The sequence below is a fragment of the Poecilia formosa genome, unplaced genomic scaffold (genome assembly GCF_000485575.1).
Source record: "Poecilia formosa unplaced genomic scaffold, Poecilia_formosa-5.1.2 Scaffold48, whole genome shotgun sequence".
Taxonomy (NCBI): domain Eukaryota; kingdom Metazoa; phylum Chordata; class Actinopteri; order Cyprinodontiformes; family Poeciliidae; genus Poecilia; species Poecilia formosa.
In genome coordinates, this window is record NW_006799987.1 from 897,033 (window position 1) to 917,588 (window position 20,556).

General features: G+C 37.0%; 3 protein-coding genes and 2 long non-coding RNA genes across 6 annotated transcripts in view; 3 read left to right on the forward strand and 2 right to left on the reverse strand.

Moving 5' to 3' along the window:
- Positions 1-1,670: 1,670 nt before the first annotated feature.
- On the reverse strand, positions 1,671-6,604 carry LOC107836315 (uncharacterized). 2 transcript variants are annotated; one of them, XR_001662197.1, is made up of 3 exons: positions 6,366-6,604; positions 6,055-6,165; positions 1,671-1,882 (listed from the first exon to the last, which is right to left on the reverse strand). It is a non-coding gene; the product is annotated as an uncharacterized LOC107836315 (long non-coding RNA). The 2 variants fall into 2 exon arrangements; XR_001662198.1 differs by having other exon boundaries at positions 6,457-6,493.
- On the forward strand, positions 5,027-9,821 carry LOC103138241 (ras-related protein Rab-1B-like). Its single transcript, XM_007552361.2, has 6 exons — positions 5,027-5,261; positions 6,048-6,120; positions 6,965-7,060; positions 7,150-7,245; positions 7,894-8,025; positions 9,330-9,821. Exons 1-6 carry the CDS (start codon positions 5,248-5,250, stop codon positions 9,561-9,563), a joined length of 645 nt encoding a protein of 214 aa, XP_007552423.1. The 5' UTR covers positions 5,027-5,247; the 3' UTR covers positions 9,564-9,821.
- A 1,029-nt stretch (positions 9,822-10,850) lies between these two features.
- rps3 (ribosomal protein S3) lies at positions 10,851-17,921 on the forward strand. Its single transcript, XM_007552362.1, has 7 exons — positions 10,851-10,931; positions 12,130-12,260; positions 13,100-13,193; positions 14,303-14,397; positions 15,626-15,813; positions 16,451-16,654; positions 17,846-17,921. Exons 1-6 carry the CDS (start codon positions 10,902-10,904, stop codon positions 16,648-16,650), a joined length of 738 nt encoding a protein of 245 aa, XP_007552424.1. The 5' UTR covers positions 10,851-10,901; the 3' UTR covers positions 16,651-16,654; positions 17,846-17,921.
- LOC107836316 (uncharacterized) lies at positions 17,505-19,046 on the reverse strand. Its single transcript, XR_001662199.1, has 2 exons — positions 18,948-19,046; positions 17,505-17,658 (listed from the first exon to the last, which is right to left on the reverse strand). It is a non-coding gene; the product is annotated as an uncharacterized LOC107836316 (long non-coding RNA).
- A 470-nt stretch (positions 19,047-19,516) lies between these two features.
- kctd14 (potassium channel tetramerization domain containing 14) overlaps positions 19,517-20,556 on the forward strand; it is a 9,149-nt gene continuing 8,109 nt past the window's right edge. The window contains exon 1 of the mRNA XM_007552364.2: positions 19,517-19,653. Within this exon, the coding sequence (XP_007552426.1) occupies positions 19,600-19,653 (54 nt within the window). The 5' untranslated portion in view covers positions 19,517-19,599. The remainder of the gene's footprint in view (positions 19,654-20,556) is intronic.

The following is a 20,556-nucleotide window of genomic DNA, read 5'->3' on the forward strand; positions in this document are numbered from 1 at the left end:
ACAAACTATTACCAAGTATTTTCAGTTTCCAGTCTTAGTACACATGAAATATGACAAAGTAACTTTTCAGTAAGATAAAGGAACTTGTTTTAAGTCACTGATTGCTTAACATTGATGAAAAAGTTCTAGTTTGACTGGTAGAATGTTTCACATATTTCACAATCAACTGTGCCGTTACCTAGCAACCCCCGCCAAGCCACGTCCGTTGCCTAGCAACCCAGTTCTAGTTCCACTGGCAAATTATTTAATTTATGACATGAGAAAAATGTCTTGTTACAAGTGAAATAATCTGACAGTGGAACTAGAACTTTTTCATCAATATTAAGGATTTACTTAACACAAGCACCTATGTCTTACTAACAAGTTAGTTTTGTCTTATTTTAAGTGAACTAAGAAATGTGCACTAAAAACTAGACAAAAGTACTTGGAAAGATTTTGTGTTTTTGAAGTGTTCAATATTATGTCTTAAGTTTAAAGCTCATGGTTGAAGGTTAATGGTGAATAGCTAAGGACAACAGAAAATCAGTACTGTCTGTTGTTCCCATGGCCTGTTTTGCACAAAAAAGGTAAAAATGTTTAATTTGTAATGTTTTTATAAAACTATCACTTAAAATTCTACATATTAAGCACTGTGTGTTATTTTCATTTGGCTTCTTTTTTTGACTCTTTCAAATGTTTCAAATAATCAAAAAAGACAACAAATGTGGTTAAGTATAATTACCAAGTATTTTGAATAAATAATACGCAATACAACCTAAGGCTGGATTATCACACAAACTGTAACTCTAAAGACCAATTATAAGTGAACTAAATGAAGTTTGTCTCATCTTTGTCTTTCTGTTTCCAGACTATTTACGCTTCAGATTCTGAATCTGTACATTAAAACAGACTTTCACTGACAGTTCACATTAAAGGTCAGTAAATGGAATAAACTCTTGAAAGCTGAAAATAAAAGAATGATCCAATCAGTTTAACCAATTCCCTTCTTTGAAGTTTTATAGCTGCTATGTCTTCAGAGCTTAATTGGTCAAAACACGATCCTGGAAACAGAAGCACCATCTGGACTTTCCCCATCTAAACCTCAAACTGCATGTATGCCATAAAAATATAATAAATAAACTCAGTCCATAATATTTTAATGACGACTGCAAAACACACAAAATCTAACCAAGATATTTTGGTCTAGTTTCTAGTGCACATATCTTAGTACATTTGAAATAAGACAAAACTAACATACAAATAACTTTTAAGCAATATTTAGGAGCTTGTTTTAAGATAACAAATTCTTAATGTTGATTAAGAACATTGGCAGATATATTTACTTATAACAAGAAATTTTCTAATGTTATAACCAAAATAATCTGCCAGTGGAACTAGAACTTCATCAATATTCAAGAATTATTGATTTAATGTAGGAACCTGCTGAAAAGTTACATGTAAGTTAGTTTTATCTTATTTCAAGTGTAACAATATATTTTCACTACACACTAGAGCAAAAATACTTGGTGAGATTTTGTGTTTTTACAGTGCAGATATTTTTTGGTCGGCCTATTAAAACACCTACAAACTAGAAAAAGAGCTAAGAAAAGACAAAAACTCCATGTTTAATTTTCTAGGAAATGGTTTTCTCTTGTTCTGCAAAGAAATGTGAGAGCCTGCCTGCCCTAAATATATCCAAATGCAGACACGCGCGCGCACACACACACACACACACACACACACAAATGCACACAGGTTTTCTAAACAGATTCACATGCAGGAGCCAGGGATCGTGGTAAAATGAGGGTGAATAGTGAAAAGCAGCTATTTATCCGAGCTCGCTCCGGTCTCCTGGGACGCTCACTGATGGGGAACAATGACCGGTTTAACTCCATCCACTGACCTGCGCACAAACACAAACACACTCTCACACTCCTCGCTCTGTTCGAGACGTCCAGCTGTTCAAGATCACACACACACATTTATTAAGCAAACAAGATTCACTCCTTCAAGTAAGAACAAACTTTTATATTTTTGTTTTTTGCACCACCAAGGAAGAATATGGAATGACAATGTGTTAAACAACTAACCATCAAGGCCTTGTAAGACATATCTTAAAAAGTAAATAACATTGTTAGGGTATTAACAGATCTTTGTTTCAGGTGGACAGAAGAAGAAGAAGAAAGTAGATGTCACAATGGACGCTGCCGTCCATGGATCAATTGTAAAGTTATTCAGCAATTGGAGCCGACAATATCGTTACAAAATCATAACAGGAATTAAAATGCTGCATTGGTAAAAGGGGAAACATCCAACTAAACGATTGATACATGAGAAGACTCAAAGCAATCTGCCTTAAAAATGAATATGCACAAAAAAAGCAATGAAAGATGAGCTAAATATTTAGTTTGAGGATAAATGTTTAGCTTACTTACATTTTTAGCTTGCTAATTAGTTTGTTTGAAAGTGTAACATTGATAAATGGATGAATAACATGTTACAAATATGACTTCAAAAATGAACCCCCATTTCTTTTTGTCAACAAATTATTGCAGTTAAGTTTTGACTTTGTAACTTTCCAAGCAGCCGTGCAAAAACTGTCCAGAAACAAAAGGCTTGTTGGGCTTTAAAGAAGAAGAAGCAGACAAGAATGACGGATGTTGGCATAAAAATCGGTTTCAGGTATTTGCAGAGACGATGCTTGACTGTTTTTTTGATGGTGTCCCGTCTAAAAATGGTGGCCAATTCCATGATTTGGAGCAGCGTGTCAGGTTACGGAGTCAGGCAAGTGGCATCATTATATCTGCAGGTGAAGGTAACTGTTTACCTCGTTTCATCAATCTAAAGTAAGCTTTCTACAAGATTACCCATTTTTCTGGATTATAATAATGAAAGTTATTTGAGCTTTTGTGTAAAACACCAAAAGATGTCAGAAAAGTCAGAGATTTTGATGCTGTAGATTTCATATCTAATGAAAAACTGTCAACTGAGGGATTGTGACTGATGCTGTAATGCTACTAAAGTTTACAAGATGAAATCAAAAGGCCTAATCATCAATTTCTGTTGTTAGTTATCTTAAAATAATGATTTTATACCACTGTTGTCTGTTTTCTGCTGCATTAGCCGATATGCAAATGGATTTTTTTGGATTCTTCCTTTGCGTGTTTTGTTCCTCTGTGAGTTTTGTTTTGTTTTTGCTTTTTTCTGACGTTCCCAGACCTTCCCCTTGCTTTCTAACCTTCTCTCTTTGTTTCGATTCGTTCCTATATTCCTTCCCCTTCCCCCAGTTTTCCCACCTCTGTGCCGCATCGGGATCGGCTTGTCCCAGCAACCGGCCGTTGTCAGGGCTGCTGACCTCTGACCCCATCACAGCTGCTCAGCCATCGCATGTCTTCTCAATCCTCTGCTCGCTGCTCGTTCCCGTGACCAGGAGGGTCACACATGGGAGCTGGCGCTGAATTAAAGTAAATCACTTTCATTTGGTTCCCCTGGCCAGTTCGCCAAAAGAAGAGGAGAAATGATGGAAGAATAGATGAAGAAAAGAGCAGAAAACAAGAAAGAAGGAGACAAGAAAGAAACAAAAAGCAACACATGAATATGGAAAAAGTAAGGGAGATTTGATGGAGGACACAAAAAAATGAATAAATAAAAAATATAGAAAGAGAAAATTCAGAAAACGGAGGGAAAATAGAAAGAACAAGGATCAAAAACGAAGGAATTAATATCTGGAAATAAAGAGATGCAGGAAGATGTAATAAAGAAAAAGAAATGATCAGATTTGAACAAAACAATACATTTGTTCAATAATAAACTAAGTGCAAAAAGATAAAAACCACAGAAAAACAACAAACCAAACACTAAATATTAAGTATATGAGAAATTAACACAATAAAGACAAAAAGTGAAGGCAAATTAGCAGAAGTTTAAAAGTCATGTTAAAAGTCAGTTTGGGTCCTCAGTCGGCTGCTTGGTCATGTTTGTTATTTTTCAGCAGTAAAATCACCCCCGTTTGAATTATTATTTTCTTCCAGTTTGTTCCGTTTGGTGTTTTATTTCTAATCCAGATTAACTATCCATGCCTCCATAATATTACTTTTATGGGACCAAAAAAGTAAACCTCTGACTCGGTTCGGTTGAAGTGAACTCTGGTGCGGTTTGAATGCATATGTGAACGCCAAGCAGACCGGAAACCGCTCCAAAAGCAGGAAGTGGACTACAGCGCAGGGCATTCTGGGTAAAAACAGCCTGAGAAGAAAAATGGTCCATGGTATTTTACCAAAGACAAAAGAGTAATCTTACAACAGCTAAAATCTGACGCCACCCCATTTCTGTTTAAATTCCATGAAGAAGATTGTAGATATCAGTGTCCTCTTCAGAGGTTTTCATGTCATTTCCTTGGTGCAGCGCCCCCACAGGTGAGCAGGGGAACAGGTTTTCAAAGGGTTTGGTTCATTTGATATAGTGCAGACCTGGAAATGTAACAAATTTTGGTCTGCAATCAAATCAAGTCTATCATAAAATCAGGAGAGAAAACACCCTTAAAATCGGAACTTTTTCTCTGCAACCATGATCAACTCTGGTGGCTTTGAGCCACTACACCTTTCAGGCTTATTGGTGTTAAAAGCTTTAAAAATATTCAGACAATAAAGAGAAAAAGTCTGCACCAAGCATCTGGCTGTTTACTTAGCAGCATATTGAATAATTTCATCTCAGTGCAGAAATAAAACCTTGAATCCCATAAAGGGATTTGCAGAAACTCAGTAAGAAATGTTTGAGCATCTACATTTCTTGCTTTCTTCCTGCTTTTTTGTGTCTGCGCTGCGATTGGTCGGCTGTCGTATGACGTCGCCCTGCACATATTGTCAGGTCGACAAGCTGAAGCGAAGCTGCTCTTCACATAAACAACAACAGCTGCGCAGAAGCTTTGCTTACTGAATATCTGAAGCTGCTAGCTTAACTGTGTTCTGGTTTAGGAAGAAAATAAAATGATGGTGCGAGTTAAACTGGGTGTCCTGGTTCCAGGTGCTGTCCCCGGTGTAACCTGAGCTGAACTTTATTAATAAATAATGAAGCAGTCAGCTCATAAGTCAGACACAGACAGCGTTTTCTGCTTGCTGTCCTCCGGAGAACAGCATCCGACTTCCACAAACAGGCTTCTGGGACCAGAACACAACATTTCCAGAGACTCCCTGGCCTTCTCTCCACTCAGGATTTAGTTTCAGGATTGGTTTCTTTTTGAGTCTAATCGTGTGAAGAACCTCACCAATCATGAATCCTGAATAGTAAGTTTTCCTCTCTGAATGTGATGTGTGACTGGTAAAGTTAGGTGAAAACATTCAGGTCACATATAGACTGGAAGACACGTCAGAAACTACAGATGTGGATTGTTAAAAATTGTTTTTAGCTGCTAATTTGGGCAGTTTTTAGGAGGCGCATATAGTTTACCATCATTTATGAATGCAGTTTAATTATTTTTATCTAAAGTCAATGTGAGTTCATCCTTGGATCAGGACTAGTATTTTTGTCTAGTTTTTAGTGCAGATATCTTAGTAAACTTGAAATAAGATAAAAGTAATTTACAACTAACTTTTCAGCAAGACATAGGAGCTTGTTTTAAGTCAATAATTCCTTAATATTGATGTAAAAGTACTGTTTCATTGGCAGATTATTTCTCTTACAAGACATTTTTCACACATCATAAGTTCTTCCAAACATGATGACTGCACTGCAAAAACACAAAATCTTACCAAGTGTGTTTGGTCTAGTTTCTAGTGCAAAACACTTGAAATATGACAAGTTAACTTACAAGTAACTTTTTAGCAAGATAAAGATAAAAAAGTACCAGTTTCACTGTAGTTTCACTTACAACTAGACATTTTTCTATGTTATAAGTTAAATAATAACAGAAGAAAAAAGTGGAAAAAAACGAAGAGCTGTTAATGCTTTCTGGATGCTCTGTATTTCTGGGTATGAATTGTATCTATGTTATGGGAATTTGGTAAAAATAATTAAACTTTATATCTCACACCTATGTTTTAATGTTTGTAAATGCCTGTGTGTCTCTTCAGTGATTACCTGTTCAAGCTTCTCCTCATCGGTGACTCTGGAGTCGGAAAGTCGTGCCTGCTGCTGCGCTTTGCAGTAAGGACCATTATTCCTATGCCTAGTCCACAAACAGCTGGATATCTGAGAAAACATATACATTTCTATGCGTTTTGAGCTTTCATCGACATGAAAACTCAACTAAATATAACTAAAATTATTTATAACAATTCCGCCCTAAGTGTAGATTTGAGAAAACTCACTACTTGTGTTTGAGTGTTCAGAGATTTAGGGTCTTGTGCATTACGTTCTGCAACAAATAATGTACAAATATGTCCACATACATGCTTTGGCATGATTCCTAGTCGAGATTATTATAGGTTTTAATAACTCTATATTCTAATTTGCTATTAAGAAGTAGTCCAACCAATATACCCGTCCTTCCACACGAACGTCCTATCGCCATCTTTAATTCCTAACAGGAAGTCGCGGTTGTTTTGAAGCAATCTGATTGGCGGACGTAGGTTTCAGCTTTGCGCTACACCGCCCCCTATAGGTTTGGTATATTTAAAACACCATTGTATTTGTGCAGGTGTAAAGTGAATCAAAATTTTTCTGAAACTGATTCATTGTGTACATTTTCATTTTTTAAAAGTTATGGTGGAGATATTCGGTTTTATAAAGATACGGCTATGTTCTATGATGCATAGAAAAAAGTACATTTCTGCCAAAAAAAAAAGTCAGAAACTTTTTGAATTCTGATAATTTCCATATTTTTTTCTAGAAATTTTCTGAAATTGATCTCAAAATTTCAGAGTTTTTGGCAAAAATTTACAAAAAATTTTTTTTATCTGCAATTGCCCTAATAAGCTATTGATCATAGCTACGTATCACAAGGCCTTATTGACAGAAAAACAACTCTTCCACTTTAAACTTGGTGCAGGATGACACCTACACTGAGAGCTACATCTCCACCATTGGGGTTGACTTCAAAATCAGGACCATCGACATGGATGGGAAGACTGTGAAGCTGCAGATTGTGAGTTTATAATGTTCCAGATGCTCTTTGTCTTTAAAAAGTTTATCTATTAAAACAAGCCTGCTAATGTTGTGTGTGAATGACTTCAGTGGGACACTGCAGGTCAAGAGAGGTTTCGAACAATCACCTCCAGCTACTACAGAGGAGCACACGGCATCATCATTGTTTACGATGTAACCGAACAGGTTAGTGAGTGTTTTTACGATGGTGTATTAGGGCCATTGAAGATAAAAAAAAATAAAAAACTTTTGCCAAAGAAATTCACAGAAATTTTATAGAAAAAAAAACCAAAGAAATTTCTCAGTTTGAAAAATCAAAAAATTGCTGGAAAATACTCAGAAATGTTTTACTTAATTTCAGAAATTTTGTAAAAAAAAAAAAAAAAATAAAAAACCAGAAATTTAAGTTTGAAAAGTTGCAAATTTTCTTCAAAAAAGACAGATTAAAATTGTACATTTCTGAGTTTCAAAAGTCAAAAATTCTTAACTTTAGGATCACAATATTTCCAATTTTTTAAAAGAATTTCTAAGACTAACCTTAAAAAACTCTTATTTAGATTTTTAGCAAGATTTTCAACTTTTCAAACTCAGAAATTTTGAAGTTTTTCTCTAGAAAGTTTTTTATATTAATCTAAATATTTATGAGTTTTTTTTGCAAATTTTTGACTTTTCAAACAATTTTTTTTCAGAAAAAAGATTTTTGACAGAAACGTACTCCTCTTTTTCTGTCTACAAGGGCCATAATATGAGTTTTTTTGTTTGTTTGTTTTTTCAAAATATTCAGTGAAACAGGAAGTTTTAATATTAACATTGAATCTGTGGATGTTTCCTCAGGAGTCCTTCAACAATGTGAAGCAGTGGCTGGACGAAATAGATCGGTACGCCTGCGAGAACGTCTCCAGGCTGCTGGTGGGAAACAAATCGGACCTGGTCAGTAAGAAAGTGGTGGATGCTGCTACGGCTCAGGTAACAAGCAATGTTTCTGCTGTTTGTGTGTTTTCCATATGTCGTATTAAATCCGCAGTGTCTGATTGTTACAAAGTGTTTGCAGTCAGAACGGTCATGTCACATTTCATCAGACTTTTTACGTCATTGATGTGAGATATGAGTCGTAATTTTGCACCAGAAGGAGTCAGATGCAGTAAATCCAAACGTAAACAATCTCTGAAAATTATAATTATAAAAACAAAGAAGTATGAGGTTATGTATGCATAGTGGATGACCTGTGATGCTGTGGGCCTGTTTCTCCTCCAAAAGTTCTGGAAACCTTGATCAAGTGAAGTGCATCATAAACTTTTTGAGATATCAGAACATTTTAAAAGGATAGTATTATATAAAATAGACTTTTTTTATTTTATTTCATGCTATAATGTAATTCCCTCATCAAAAATGTAACTGGAGTGTTGGTTTTATTATTTAATGCACATTTAAGAAATCATTTAATCTCCATGGCAACCATTAATCTGTGCAAAACGCCTGGGGGGACATAGCTCCGCCTTCAAGAAGCTTGGAAATTGGATCTTCTCCTCGTAGCTGCAATTTCCAAGCTTCCCAGCTCCTTCAGACTAGCCAGCAGCAATTAGTAAACACATGGTGGAACTGTGCATCAGCTGAGCTCATTATAGGAGCTACCTCTAAGTGAAACGCTGGTAAAAAAAAAATTAAAAATATACTAAAAGGTTGATAGAGGAGCCTCCTGAAGGAGGAGTTTCAGAAAGAGCAGGAGTTTCTTAAAGAGGCAGAGGCCCAATTCCAAGGCTTTAAATTATGAAGTCAAATTTCTTTGAAGTCATATTTAATATACACAGAATTTTTTATAACAACTGAAGGTAACATGATTGTGCTATAAAATGGCAATATGTGCCTTGAAAATACATATTACTGCCCCTGTAAGTCAAAATCTGGTGCTCAAGGCCTTCTAGTTGGATAATAATACACATTTGCTGGTCAAATCAAAAGAAAAATATTTTGCCCGACATAAATCAACCTTCGTCCATTGACTTATCAGCCGCCGTTCCTTGAACTATGAGGTGAGCTGGAAAAAAATGAGTCTATTCCTGCTTGAACAAACATATTTATAAATGTAAAGGCTTTAAATTTAGATAATCGTTTATCTTATTATTGTCAGGAATGCCAATAAAGGTGAATAGAGCTTAAAGATTTAAGACAAAACATAAATAACAATATTATGGTGCTTGCTTATGGTGTGTTTTGGGGTTGCTATTATCCTAAATTTGCAACATGTTTGGTCTTTTCCATGTCATTATTAGGATCTGGCCTCTTCTCTGAAGATCCCCTTTCTAGAAACCAGCGCCAAGAGTGCAGACAACGTGGAGAAGGCCTTCCTTACCATGGCCGCCGGGATCCACAAGCGGCTCGCCAGGGAGGGAGGCGGCATGCCGGGGGACTCCACACAGGCCAGAGGTCAGACCACCAAGATCAACAGCGCCCCCGTCTGGCTCGGTGGGGACAAACAGACACAGGAGGCCAATAACTGCTGCTGAGGATCAATTAGATTAACTAATTTCCAGATTGTACCAGATGCAATTGTTGTTATATTTTCTGTTAAAATTAACACCTGGAGCTGTTTGAGTAGAAAATATGTTTTGAACATTATTTATTGTAACAAAATGGTATTAATAAAAGTAAAGATAAATAAACAATGACGCTTTATTTGTAATGATAATACCTGCAACAAGTTAAAATGAAAATCTATTGTAGAAAGCAATTACTAATAAAAATTAATGCTTTAAAAAATTGGAAAATGATTGAAGTTTTTCAAGTTTTCTTCTGGGTGGGTAACATTTTGTTTTAAATCATTTTGTTTTAAATCATTTGCAAGAAAGTAACATAGCACCTTTTACAGGTCAGAAACCACAAAGTGCTTTACAAAATAAGACATAAAAAAACACAAGAACACAATTTGCTATCACTTCTGTAAGTTGATTGTATTCAATGTACTTGACTTTGTTCATTCCTGTCAACAAATAAATCAATCAGCGTTTGTTTCAGGACTAAAGCAAAATTGTTTGGTTATGATAGGAAATGATTAGATAGCTCTAGTCTAAAGCTTCAAGCAGAAATATTTGTAACAAAATAATTTACTGAAAGCATTGATTATTTTGCTCGTTGTATGGGGGGTGATGTAAGTAAACAAGGATATGTTATTTTTTTATTGTAGCACCTGCAACAAGTTAAAACGAACATCTATCACAGAAAGCTACTAATAAAAATAATGTATTAAATAAATAGATAGCATGGAACAGTAGCTTTTTATAATATTTCAACAAAACCCCACTTCAAAAATCATTTTTTCCTGACTCTTCAAGTAGTTGACACGCAGAAGTGATTCCATCTAGTGGAGACTTTGGGGAATAAACGCAGTTATTTGTGTACCTGCTGTTTGGCTTATTTTTGATTAAGTTGTAAAATTAATACGTGAATCATTCCAGAAATGAAAAAAAAATTAGACTGGCTTCAACAAGCAAATACGTTGCTAACATACTTGCAACTAAAAAGAAAAGAGTGCCTAAATGCCTGGCTGTTGACGTTGTTTGTATATTTCTGTTGTGTTTGAAAAATTAAAGCAAGTTTTACCACCAACTCCTCAGCGGCCATGTCTTTTGTAATTTATTTATTTATTAAAGCGTAAAAAAATAAAACTGCCCACATTTCACGCCAAATTCTATTTTATGCTTTGTTTTCGAGTCAACCTTGAAATGGCTGAAAACTACATTCCCCAGCATTAACTTGAATAAAACGTCACCGGAAGTTTGTCTGTTCACTATAAAAGCATTTCCGCATCCTTCCTGGGTCCTTTCCTGTCTACGGCCTATTGGAAGATGGCGGTGCAAATCTCCAAGAAGAGGAAGGTTAGCGGCGTTTTATCCCCTTTCTACTCGCACAGGCAGGGGTATTTTGTTAAAATGGACCCAGACTGAGTGAAACAGACGTGTTTCCTACTGGTTCTGGTGTCATCCGGATCGGTCCAGCTCCGATACGGGGAGGATTGGTCCAGATGCTGCGGCGGTGCTGCGTCCTCATTTAGATAGCTAGCATGGCTCATTTCGCCGGGGCCGCAGTAAAGTTCTGAAATAACTCCCAGTTTCTGTTCCAAGATGTGTGGTCAGACAGCGTAAATGCATTTTAATACGTTTCTCTGACTTGTATCAGGTCAGTTAGTCTAATGGCGGAATAATTAAAATACAAAAAGCTATTGGCGATTTAGTGAAACACCGTCGTCGTTACATTTTACAGAAAAATGTCTGTCTGTATATACATACGCTACAGTTTGAAGTAAAGATACTGAGCTTATGCCAAATAGATAGGAGAAATACATAGTTTACATTAAGCTTCATTTGTTTACCAAGCATAACTTAGGACTCTTGTCAGCAAAGCTGACTTGTGAAGCCTGTTATTGTGTGTTTATGGCTAATACTTGAAGATTAAAAACAATCAAATCCAACTGCTATTGTTTTAGTGTGCTTTTTAATATTTGTGCAGTGTTTTTACTCTTATTGTGTCAGATTGCTAGAATAAAATGTCTTACAATCCCGTGCTCCTAATATTGTAAATCATAAGCCATAATTACAATTAATAAAAATGGTAAAACCCAATAGTAAAGGTTTAGAGAGGATTTGTGAGGCTTATTTGCACCAATTAAAATTAATATGAACTTTATATGGTGGACAATAGGATTTCATAATTAAAGTTTGGTTCACAATCATGGAAAAGTCTGCAAATTAAGCCACTGACAGTTGCTTGAGTTCTTAAAAATGTTTCAGTGTTATTTGCTATAGAGCAGTGATTTGTTGCAATAAAGAGTTTCAACTATTTAATAGCTGGTTCTTTGTGGGTGTTTTCTATTGAAATTATTCGTTTGTACACTGATCCCTTCTCTGTGATCACCATTAGATTTATGGTCTTAAAATGTAAGCTCTGCAGACAGTTTACCCTTTATAACTATCTGGCAGGCACACTTGCAGAATTTAATATTATTCAGGATCCAATATTGTCTGATTTGATATAATTGTGTTTAAAAAAAAAAAAAACTGCCTTTTTCTCTGTTAGTTCGTCGCAGACGGTATCTTCAAGGCCGAGCTGAACGAGTTCCTGACTCGTGAGCTAGCTGAGGACGGCTACTCCGGCGTGGAGGTGCGCGTGACCCCAACCAGGACTGAGATCATCATCCTGGCCACAAGGTGATTAACTCTCCTTCAGCATATCTGTAACTCTTCCTTTGGTTTGCTGTCAGTTGTTGGGCCCGTCACCATTACCAATTTTACTGGACGATAAATTGTCCAATTAGTATTTGTTGTGAATGGCAATATTGTGTTTTGACCAATTTCAAGTAGTTTATTGATAATGATGGTGGCTTAATATTCCCATGTTTTCCTTCATAAGGATTAATAAACTTTAATTTTGTACATAACATTCCACACTGCAACTAGAGACACCTTAAATATCCAAAATGAAAAACAACCAAAAATAAATAAAAAGGAAAAACACAACTGAAATCATAAATAAAATGGATTATGACGTCTCTAAACAGAACTGCCTTTTAAAAAATATTAATAATCAGAATGGATCTTATTTTAATCTGTAATGTGATTAATTGCTTGTTGTGACATGGCTATTTGTTGTTGCTTGTTGATACCTCCTTTTATAATCGACTGTACTAAGGTAGAGTGGAGAGATTACATAATTTCTCTTCGTGTGTCCAGGATTTGTTTGAGCAGATTATTTTAAAAATTCATGATATTCTTTGGTGTCATCAGAGTTTACGACTCGCTTTGGATTTGTAGAGAGACCATTTAGTTAACCAATCTGTACTCTTTTTGTTTGTAATTAACCTGCTGATAACCAAGAAGAAATCATCTAATTTTAATCACAATTCTTGTTTTTAACCTCCAAATACACATTTATTACAGCTCTAATGATGCAGGTGTCCCAGTCCAGTAGGAAACTGTACCGGACCAAGAGGATGTTTGGTTTCTTCTGTCTACGGCACATTTTGAAACATTTTCTTCTCTGTTTTCAGGACCCAGAATGTTCTGGGAGAGAAGGGCCGTCGGATCAGAGAGCTGACCGCTGTGGTCCAGAAGCGGTTCGGCTTCCCTGAGGGCAGCGTGGAGGTGAGCCGAGCAGAACGACCTTCGCTGAGGTCAGGGATGACCGAGTCCAGTCGTCCAGAACTTCTGTCCTGGAGGCTCAGTCAAATGGTTTCATGTTCTGGCCCGGTACTGAGACAGTCAGTTGCAAAATGGCAGCTCTGGATTACTGGACTTGGATCATTTAAAACAGAAGAAGCATTATTAGGAATCATTCTCTACTATTTAGAAAGGATATTTGCATTTTTCTTAAAGGGGCGGTATCGTGTTAAATCAACTTTCCTGAGGTTTATTCCCTCATCACAGACATAACTGAATTCTTCCTTTGAATTTTTTGATGCATGTTTGAGAAATCATTTAGACTCCATGGCAACCATTCAGCTGTGAAAAACGCCTTGGTGGACCTAGCCCCGCCTTCGAGGCACAGCTCCTCCTCTTATGTAGTTTACAAGTTTCTGAGCCTCCACCTCACAGAGCAGTCCTCCACCGATATTCCCCCTCAGCTCCTTCAGACTAGCCAGCAGCAATTAGCAAACACCTGGTGGAGCTGCTGAGCTCATTATAGGAGCTACTTCTCAAAAACCTGGTAAAAACGTTGTTAAACGTTTAATAGAAGAGCCATGAAGTGATGACTTCCTGGAGGAGGAGTTTCAGAAACAGCAGGAGGTTTTCCAGAGGCCCAAGTTCAAGGCGTTAAATTACAAAGTCAAATTTGTCATATTTGATATAACAGCTGAGGGAAACACAGTTAATTGATGGTGCTGCAAAGTGGCACAATGTGCCTGAAAAACACATAGTACTGCCCCTTTAAAGCATCTAAAGTTTTTCTAATCACTGATTCCCCTTCTGTGATGATTCGATGACGAGACGGAACAGGAGCCTCTCTGGTTCTGCAGGTTGCCGGTTCAGAACCACGTTCTGTGGTTCTGCTCCAGTTCCTCAGATCCAGGGTTCCTTTTCACGTGAAGACACTGAGGCATTTGTCTGAGAAGGGCAGAAACCAGTTTCACAACTAGGAGCTTATTTACATAAATCTGTGCATTTAATTTAACTACTCCAACTGAGTGTAGACTTTTTAATTTATGCAGTTTACGTGTGATGTTTAACTACGTTTGAACTGTTTCTTTTTTCAGTTGTATGCTGAGAAAGTTGCCACCCGTGGTCTTTGTGCCATCGCCCAGGCTGAGTCTCTGCGCTACAAGCTGCTGGGAGGCCTGGCAGTGCGAAGGTAAGCAGAGCTTCAATAACCAACGAGAGATGCTGAGACAAACCCGACTGCTAGTTTTGTTGCTGTTGATTTAGGCTGCATTCACGCCAGCCATGTTTAGATCACTTTAATCCAACTACAGCTCATTTGACTAAAACGTCTGGTTCGTTTGGGGAGGTGTGAATGCGAACCAAACAAGCAAACTCTGATCCGCCTAAAAGCCTTGAGTGAACGCTGCGCTCCAAAAGCAGGAAGTGGATTACAGCACAGGGCATTCTGGGTAAAACAACCAAAACAAACCAGAAATGATTTTGCAGAAGATGAAAGAGAAATCCTAAACCCGTTAAAATCTGACTCTACTCCATCTTTAACATGTTCTGAGGAGGGAAGTTGAGCTCAGTGTCGTCATTAGAGGTTTTTGTTGTTTCCTTCAGTAGTTCAGGACTATCGGGTGTGAAAACATCGTCCAGGACTCAGAGGTTCAGGCTGGAGGAGCTGATGAAAAATACTAATTTATCTGATTTAGAAACAGATGAACTCAGTTAGAACTGAGTTTTATATATTCCGACTCTGACTGGTTATAAAAACCGACAATTTGACGACTTTAAACGTGGTACTTTATGAGATGAACCCAGATGTCTGTTTACAGGAGACTTTTTACCAATGAACTGAATCTTGTAGTCGTTTTGTAGAACCCAGTTAACCTGGTTTTGGATCAGTTCAGGCTGTTCTGCTGAGCTTCAGGTTTTAATCCTCTAAACGTTTTAATTGTTAAATGTTTGCTCAGCTTCGGTCCCTTCAGTGATGAGACGATGACGAGTCGGAACTGGTCTCTGTCTGGTTCTGGTGGCTGGTTCTGATCCACGTTCTGTGGTTCTGCTCCGGTCCAGCAGAACAGCGAGGCTTTTTCGGTTGAAGACATCGAGGCATTTGTCTGAGAAGGGTGTGAATTTACTGCTCTGAATATGTTGTTCTTGTAGAAAATGACCTTTTTTGAGTCTACATAATCTAGTTCAAATATGTTTTACTAAATTAGTTGATGATCATTTCATTAATTGATTAATCCGATTAATAATTTGCTGGAGTTGTTAAATTAAAGCTAATACTTTTGTGTTGTTGCTAATTCAGTTAGCGGTTCAAACCTGGCTGCTCTTATTCCAAATTTGCAATAAAATTCCTGAAAATGATTCAGTTTTTCTGAGACCCAGTTGTTGCAAACCAGATTTTTCTGTGGTTTATTTGCTTTCAGGGCTTGCTACGGCGTTCTGAGATTCATCATGGAGAGCGGCGCCAAGGGCTGCGAGGTCGTGGTCTCCGGGAAGCTGAGGGGTCAGAGGGCAAAGTCCATGAAGTTCGTGGACGGCCTGATGATCCACAGCGGAGACCCCGTCAACTATTACGTCGACACGGCGGTTCGCCATGTCCTGCTGAGGCAGGGTGAGTACCGGCCCGTTTCCTGACCCTCCAGGCTGATGAAACAAACCAGATGATTTCACTTTGGTGTTTTCAAGGTTTGGAAAGTGCTTGATTTCTGCAGACGGTCCTTGAAAGTTGTTGGTATCCAAACTGGAAGCTTCACTAATTAATATTTTTATTGATGGTTTTGCATGCAAACATACCGGGGCGTAATAATGTTAACATGAAGTTAACATGTTAACCGTTAACTTCAAGATGTGTGTTTTCAGGAACAAAGAGCACGCAGATTTTTCTTTTGTAATTTTTTGTGAATATTCTCTTTAAACATTTAATTCGTGTTTTGTTCTCAGACCAGTCAGGTGTGTCAGCCGTGTGAAAGAGACATTCCAAAACATAATTTGTTTTATTTTATTTTATCTTGTCACTGCTATAAAATGTAGAATACTATCACAAGACTTCATGAATAACAGTAAATGAGATATGATGGTGAATTGAAACTCTTCTTTCAGTTCATTTGTGGTGTTTTTAACTCCAAAGTGGTGCTGGAAAAGTTTCCTTGCCTTGAAACTGGTTGAATTTTACTGCAGTAAAAGTCAAAATGAGTTGTTGGTTTCAGTGAGACGAACAAACCCTGAGTCGTCGTTTTTCTGTTCTGTAGGTGTGCTGGGCATCAAGGTGAAAATCATGCTGCCCTGGGACCCCAGCGGTAAGATCGGCCCCAAGAAGCCGCTGCCCGACCACGTCAGCATCGTGGAGCCCAAGGAGGAGAACCTGCCCACCACACCCACGTCGGAGCAGAAGGGGGCCAAGCCCGAGGTGCCCGTCATGCCCCAGGGAGTTGCTGTACCCACCGCATAAGAGGGTAAGAAGAGCCGGAGGATTCTCATGTGCAGTTTTAATCATTAAAGAATTTGATTTTCTTCATCGTTCAAGAAAAAAAAACATGTGGGAGCTAAGGCAAGCTTTTAGTTTATGCAGAAATAATAAAAGCGTCCTGCATGATTTCTGGGTCCTGTCAGTGTCAGGTGACTGAAAAATGGCTCCCACTGTAGTAATATGGCAACATTTAATGATTTTACAGAGATGAGTTGATCAGGACTGCATTAACTGTATTTAATCTATTGACAATCTGGTAGAAAAAAGTCACATTCTGCAGAATTTTCATTTAACCACTTAAATGAAAATGCATTAAAAAATAAAATTAAAGGTAATTAAATTGCTTTTTTAAAGAAGAAAAACGTTTTATTCTCTAAAATGCAATAAAAGCATTTCTTTAGTCAGAACCAGGTGAAGCTAAAACTACACCACTTGAGGAGTTTTGGCTAAAACATAATTACAGAGATTTTTTTTATTATCTTGAATGTAAAATATATATATATACATTTATAACCAAATACTAAATTAGTCAACGGTTATTTCAATAATCGATTCATTGCGTTTAATCGTTTGAGCCCTGAAGTTAATCAGCTGAACTTGGGAAATTAAAGATAGTATTAAATGTCTCCACTAGGAGGAGCTGATAATAAAATGATGCATAAATAGAGATTTTCTTCTGTTTCAGACCTCTGGAGAAAATAAAAACATTTCTGAAAAGCTGAATTGACAAGCGGAAACACAAACAAATCCATAAATCCGTTTCAGACAGAAAAAGTCCAATTGGTAGTTCAAATTAAAAGCGAGTTTTAAGGAAAATGTTTGTATTTTTCTTAGTATTTGTTTGTGTCCCTTCAATGATGAGACGATGACGAGTCGGAACTGGTCTCTGTCTGGTTCTGGTTGTGACCGGTTCAGTTTCACGTTCTGTGGTCCTGCTCCGGTCCATCAGACCAGTGAGGTTGTTTCAGTTGAAGACATCGAGGCATTTGTCTGAGAAGGGCTGAAAACGCACAAAAAATGGTCACTGTGTGTTGAAAATGTGCAAAATAGGAGACATTTCTGTAAAAACTGTAGAAAACTGAGAAGTTTAGAATTTACTGAACTGTTAATTATTTTATTTATGTAATATGTTAAGTGAAACTGGTTTTAATTTAGATTTTTTTTTTTGCTTTTGCAGGTTTTTAACCGTTCTACTGGATGGATTGAAGACTCTGGCATTTTTGTGTACAAAACAATAAAATCTGGAAAATACACTTTTTGAGTTTTGGTTTTTCTTTCTTTCAAAACTTTAGCATTTCAGTGGGGCTGAAAACGCATCAACATTATAAGCGTTACATATCAGCTGACATCAGTAATTATTGAGTAGGTTTTTGTTTGTTTTAAATATGTGAAATGCTACCAAACTTGTGCCATTTGTCTGATCCAGTTTTTTTCATCTTTGTATTCCACGTCTTTTTATATTGGCTTTTTACACAAAAACAAAATATCCACATTTACTATTATTAAACGGCTATCACTTTTGAGACAAACATAACACTGACAGCTGATTTAGAAAGAAAATAAAAGGCAAAGCCGATTATTTAAGCAGTTATGACGAGTCACGGTGGCAAAAAGTTCAACTACACCGCAAGTTACTCGACAGGCTGTTGCTAGGTAACCAAAGAACGAGTGAGTTGCTAGGTAACCAAACATTAATACGGTTACAAGCCTTAACTGTGCAAATGTCACCCAAAATGCTGTGCGGTTCTGGTTCAGTGAATATTCCGTTACCGCGATATACTCTATTGGTTTACTGTCTCGCCCTACTTATCAGGTGTAAAATTAAAAAATATGAAAAGACTCGCACGTCCAGCTTCATCTGGCGCTGAAAATATGTTTAGATACAACTCAACATATATTAGTTAGTGGTAGGGATATAAAGAATAATATGAGGTGGTCTTTTGATAAACCACTTCAGTAAAGCTGCTCTGCTCTGAAGAAGTTAATAAAAACAATAAAGAGAATGTGGGTGTGGCTGGAGGTAAATAGTTTGGCTAAAACAGCAAGACATCTGAGAGGAGAGTTGAGATGCTTCACTTGGTTTTAATTTGTTACATCATTAAGTTGGTAAAATAGCTTCTGAACAAAATCAGTGGTGGTACCTGTGAACTTTTCTTGATGGAGATTAATACATCTACACCCCATGGAACAACTGATCAAGAATAATTAAGCAAGTAGTATTTTTAACATTACAGAATTGTAGATGTCATACTGTGGACTGTAAATAAAAGCCAGATTACCTTGAGAGAACCCACCGGTGAGAACAGAGAACTTCGCCTTCAGGAATTAATTATATATGCTCCTCATATGCCGTTACAACTGCTCCTAGCGTTGAACTAAGAAATTGTTGTGCAGTTCTATCAGGTATTTGCTAAATGCTGCTGCTAGTTTGAAGGGCCTGAGTGGGGAAATCTTATTGCTGTTTAAATTTATGATGAACACGCATAGTTTTCATTGTACATTTATAAATATAGGAATGAAAAATATACCTTTAAGTGACATTTTATTCTGAAGTGCATTAATTTGATCAGTTTGTGAAATATAGTGCTCCATATTTTAGTAATAGAAAATGTAGCTTTTAATTACAAATTAACACTAGTAAAAAATAAAAACTTAGTGTCCATTCAAGTGTAATTTTTGTGCATCTTGTCTGCTCCGTGTCTTTTTATTATGTTAAATATTTATTTAGATTTATGAGTAAATCTTAATAACCCTAGTTGCTAAATGTTCATTTGTCTGCTGAGATACTCTTCAGACCGGTTTCTAAAAATGCAGCAGAGTGAGACATCTTCCCAGCGTTCTAAAGCTTATGGTTGGATCCGGGTTAGGCCACGCCCCCCAGCTGCTACCTGCTCCACTCCTCGGTCCCACCTGAACTTTCAGAGGACCAAGATGAGTCTACCGGACTACAAATCGACTGGTAAACAATCTTCATCTGCGCTGTCGGTAAGAAATCTGACTCATCGCGTTGATTTGTTTCAGTGTTGTGTTGTGCAGCTGAAAGCTGCGGGAAAGTTTCACCTGTCAGAGGAACAGGTGTCTGGAAGTTCAGGTCGGATCGCATATGGGTGTCAATATTTACATTAGTTTGTGCAAAGTGACGCGTTTGGGTGCAAATTTTACAGTATTTGTAGTGTAGATTACCAGTTATTGATAAGTTTGTTTGGTGATTTACTGAGATGCCCTGATTGCTGGACCCACAGATAATATCTGACTTTGAGTTGGCGTTGTCTCGCGAAGTCAAATGAGAACATGTTTGTCGACTTTTGTGAGGCTTTACTGCAACTCAAGCAGAGTTGAATAAATAAGCTACCAATAATACTCAAGTTAAACGACTTTTGTTGCTTAAATTGATCAAATGAACTTCTTAGAGTGGTTCATTTTTAGTTGATATAATCCTGCACTGAAGGCTGTTTCTTTGCAGATTCAAGTTTGACAGAGATCAATATAGTTGTGGCGCACTGACTTTACGCTGTTTTACAGATTTACAGAGCTAAAAGACAAATACCGTCTATGGGTTTTCCAAATCTGGTCTTTATGGTCTAAAATTACTAAACTGAAGAGCACAAAAACATTCAGAGTATTTCACTTTGTTATTATTGATTAAACTCGTTAAAGACCTGAAATAAGCATAAGAATGATTTGAACCACCGAGCTGTATGGAAAGCCACATGTGCCTCAATTCAAAAAGGATATTTACACAGGAAAATTTTAAGAACATGTAACCCAGGTTAAAATAGCCTCTTCATAAAAATAATAGTAAATTAGATAAATAGGAAATAAATAAATAGGAAAATAAATAGGGAATTAATTGATCTTAAAATTGTTATTCTCTTATTCTGAAGGGTC